The sequence below is a fragment of the Pholis gunnellus genome (genome assembly GCF_910591455.1).
Source record: "Pholis gunnellus genome assembly, chromosome: 9".
In the NCBI taxonomy this organism is placed as follows: Eukaryota; Metazoa; Chordata; class Actinopteri; order Perciformes; family Pholidae; genus Pholis; species Pholis gunnellus.
In genome coordinates, this window is record NC_136535.1 from 13,149,737 (window position 1) to 13,154,162 (window position 4,426).

General features: G+C 37.9%; 1 protein-coding gene across 1 annotated transcript; it reads left to right on the forward strand.

Moving 5' to 3' along the window:
- The first annotated feature begins 1,846 nt into the window (after positions 1-1,846).
- Positions 1,847-3,817, forward strand: LOC306701323 (cartilage intermediate layer protein 1). The gene is made up of 6 exons (XM_079166602.1): positions 1,847-1,863; positions 2,147-2,183; positions 2,284-2,317; positions 2,436-2,465; positions 2,733-2,907; positions 3,427-3,817. Exons 2-6 carry the CDS (start codon positions 2,172-2,174, stop codon positions 3,521-3,523), a joined length of 348 nt encoding a protein of 115 aa, XP_079022728.1. The 5' UTR covers positions 1,847-1,863; positions 2,147-2,171; the 3' UTR covers positions 3,524-3,817.
- Positions 3,818-4,426: the final 609 nt, after the last annotated feature.

The following is a 4,426-nucleotide window of genomic DNA, read 5'->3' on the forward strand; positions in this document are numbered from 1 at the left end:
GTGACTTTATTGGCTTTAAAGTTTGTAAAAACAATGTTGCCAATGTATCAAACACAAAGGTACACAATATGAAAATTAACAGGACAATAGCACAACATTGAGACGAATATAATGATATATTTTCATAGAGGTCCTTGAGGGGTCGTTTAACTCTTTGAAATCTGGGATTAAGAGTTGAATAAGTGTAAATAAATTCATTACATTTTAGAATCTCTCTCACACACACTCACACACACATGCATACAGGCAGTTTGCAAAAACTTTTGTGAGCATGCATATTGGGGTCAGATAAGTCTCAAGAGTTACAAATGCACGCAGAACGATTCACAAATACATTTCAATGCACACAAATAAATTACAATTCATATAAATGTAAGAATAAAATCACAAATATATTTCTGCATTTGTATGTATTTGTGTGTGGATTTTTCTATTTGTTTGTGGATTTGTATGTATTTGTTTGTGGATCGCACTGCATTTATTTGTGGATTGCTCCACATTTGTTTGTGGGGTTTTTGAGACTCCCGTGACGTGGCTGAATTCGCAAATGCGTTTTTTTCAACATGGGCCAATTTGTAGCCAATCAGATGTCAGCCTCATTTTCAACCAATTACATGAGCGCAGCTCCCCCCTCCCCTCCCCATGACGAGGCTGCCAGCGTTGTTGAATCAGGAAATAAATACTGTAGCAGTCTGTGTTCACCCAGAGCTCTACGATACCTCATATCAGTAGAGACCGGACCAAACTAATTTATTTAAAGAGCTCCTTCCCCACGGATACTTTGGAGGTCTGAGCACAAGTCAAAGGTTGAACAGAGTATATATGCTTCACACAAACTGAACAGCTCGTATCAGCTGCACATTATCCAGGCTCCAAGGCCTGGGACCCTGGTCCCAACACATAGAAGCATTAAAGTGACCAGAGAAGAATGGTGGCGTTGCACACCTCATCTCCAACCATTGTTTCATCATTAATTTACTCTATTCAGTCTCAACAAAAACAATACAAACTGCTGTGCACTCTCTCATGCTGCCCGGCTCCTCGGAGTGCACACAGTCCAGTGTCCACATTACAGTCAGACTCTGACAGGCTGGTGTTACTGTCTCTCTGTCCTTCTTGTGTGTCACAGCCACCAGAGCTCCAGCCTACAACTGATCAACAGGGCGAAGGATAAATAGCAATAATTAACAGCTGTGCCAATTAAACTCCCCCTGGCACTGTTCACCTGAACCACTCCCACACATCTCTCCCCTGAGCACAGATCATGCTCACTACCACAATGTTGCTCAGTTTTTTGAATGGGGCATTGTGTAATGCTTTCTGTGGGTGAGGTCTGCAGCACGTAATTCCAGTTAGTGTGAGGATTTACCAGTCACAGTATTTAAATAGCTTCCAAAACCACGTCTGAGTGGAGAAACAAGAGAAACAGAAGAAACAGAAGAAACAAGAGAAACAGAAGAAACAGGAGAAACTGAAGAAACAGGAGAAACAAGAGAAACAGAAGAAACAGGAGAAACAAGAGAAACAGAAGAAACAGGAGAAACAGAAGAAACAGGAGAAACAAGAGAAACAGAAGAAACAAGAGAAACAGAAGAAACAGGAGAAACTGAAGAAACAGGAGAAACAAGAGAAACAGAAGAAACAGGAGAAACAAGAGAAACAGAAGAAACAGAAGAAACAAGAGAAACAGAAGAAACAGGAGAAACAGAAGAAACAGGAGAAACAAGAGAAACAGAAGAAACAGGAGAAACTGAAGAAACAGGAGAAACAGGAGAGGCTTGTTAACCCACATTGAGGTTCTATAAAACCAAGCTGTTCAGCTGAGAGGTACTGTGGTGAAGACTCTTGTTTCTGCAGAGAAAGGTAACGTAGTGTCTCTCCTGAACTTAAGTTTTAGAATGTATTCTAATTTCATAGATACTCTTATTTAACAATGTGTCTTTAAATAAAGTGTAATTTAAAACAATTTTGACTTCATATTCAATGAAAATGTGTTTAAAATTGAGATGTTAAATGAAGAGATACAAAATGTGAAACATTGTAAATGTCAATGAATATTCATATTATTTCATCCACCTCTTGAGAACTTATTTTGATAATGCACAAATGTGTTCATATTCCTAAATGCAAACAACTTTCCTCACAGGTTTGAAGGTCCAGTATCTACAATCATGATCAAATTGGTAATGTATAATGTTTTTCTTTTTAGTCAATGCAGATGTACATGTCCTGTATGCAGTGTGCCATATTCTGTGATTGTAACCCTCTTGTTTTCTTTAATAGTTAAGTGTTGCCATTTTGGCCGGATTCTGCTTTGGTAGGCTCATCTCAATAACTGCAATGATCAAGATCAAATGTACACATTTTGACTATTCTATAATCAGAAATATGCACTGTCACAGTAAACTCTATTTTTCTTAAATCACCTCTACCAGCAAGCAACCGGGCTGCTCCTCCCACAGCTGGTAAGAGATTATTTTCAGTGGCAATCCTGATATTTAAAGCATTCGTTTATTCACTTTGTATAGAAAGGTCATTGTTTTGTTTTTTTTATAACTCCATTCTCCGTGGCCTTAATACTATCCCACCCATATTCATGAGCAGATTCTACCTTTTTATTTTAACATTTATTTCATCTATCTTTTACTTTGACCGTTCACAACATGTGCAATTACTGAAAGATGTCAAATGTCTTGTTGGAAATTTGTCTAAATTCAAAAACCTTGGTCCAGGTTGCTGGACAGGCTGGTTTGACAGAGATAACCCCAGTGGAACTGGAGACTGGGAGCTTTTGATTAACCTGTGGACAGAATACCCAGGACAAATCTGTGCGAAACCCTGGAGATTTCAGGCCGTTACCACTGACACAAATACCCCATACACCCAAGCAGGAGATGTCATCCATATGTAAGTTGACTTATAGGGAAATATTTTAAAACGTTGCCAACAACCACCAAATAATATATCCAACATTAAAGCTTCTTTCTCAAAGTTTTCATATCATCAAGATGTAGTGCCTAGAGCTGCTGCTTAAACAGTGAATAGAAATGTTGTAAATGCACATTTACGTTAGATAAGATGTCATTTTAATGAACCCCACGAGGAAAGGCTAACAGGCACATAACATCTAAAGGTTGTAGCTGAGCGTTACTTTATTCTTGTGCTAACAGCTTTGTTTGAGACAACATGCTTTGTGGTCTGGAGAGTAAGAAACAATTATAACCCAATTTATTGGTCTTCCTTATTCATGGTTACTTTCTTTTAATTTTCTAAGATATTTTTTTACCTACACCTGGCATCACAAACAAAATGAGAGAAGATGATAAAGTTGTGCACCACTAAAATGAAGTTGTTGTTTTATTTCAATATGGTTTCCTTTCTTTAAATATTATATTGATTCACTTTCTGCTTGGAATCATATTTCAGCCACAATGCTTGGCAGGGATTTGCTTGCCGCAATCAGGACCAGAGGTCTGGGATGTGCCGTGACTACAAAATCCGGTTTTTGTGCCCATGCACCTGAGAGCCCGTCTTCACTTCGTAGACTCCACAGCAAACACGCTGAATAAGAAGAGACAACGTTCAAATTGTGATCATTTGAATTTTTGTCAGATTTTTCTTTCATGTTATATCTTATTTCTTATTTTGTCAGGTGGAGGATGAATAATAGGCCTTTTTTGCAGCAGACATTTTGACTTGTAGGAAAAGCAAAGATTAATCGATGATGGATCTGTTCTATACCAGGACCCTGAAGCCTGTGAAGCCAAATGGAGCTCAGCCATATTTAATTCTATTATTTAAGCTTCTGCTTTTACCATGCCAAAACCTCTTGTGGAAAAAGGCCCATTATGTGCTTTATCAGTCTATGTATTCTCTTTTCTTTCTAGTGATTATAAAATCATTGTCTTGTATTGTAAGAAATCAATCAACAGTAAAAAGCAATAAAACTGCCGTTGAACAGCAAATCCATTTTGTCATGAAGTTTTACTTCACAACTCTGCCCATCTTATTAGGAATGTATTATGATTTGGTGGGTTTAGAACAGATGGTGGGAGCAGTTATGATATACAGACAGCAGGATGTATAGCAGAGCAACACTAATGTTAGATGTAAGAAAAATATTAAGTATGTCAGTGAATCTGTATTTCTTATCAACACACCCGTGCACTAACAGGCACAGTAATAACTAAATACTTTAAATAAGAAAACATTTCCACCATCTGCTGTGTTAAAACCTTGTGTACTTTGGGTGTTTCACTAATGCTTGCACTGCATCCATATTTGTGCCCTTTAGTGGAATTCTGCTTAAAGTATGCTTGTCTGTCTTCCAGTAAGACCATGTTTCAGTAGGCAAAAGAAAAGACACAGAAGAGGAGGGAAGGAGTATACTGAATCTGGGGGAATTTCCCTCTTCACTTTTAGTTTT

Excerpts from the sequence above, each read along its gene's own strand:
- LOC306701323 (XM_079166602.1), top strand. Across the intron at positions 2,318-2,435 it reads TTTGGCCGGATTCTGCTTTG|CAAGCAACCGGGCTGCTCCT; the intron begins GTAGGCTCATCT and ends CACCTCTACCAG. Across the intron at positions 2,466-2,732 it reads GGCTGCTCCTCCCACAGCTG|GTTGCTGGACAGGCTGGTTT; the intron begins GTAAGAGATTAT and ends ACCTTGGTCCAG.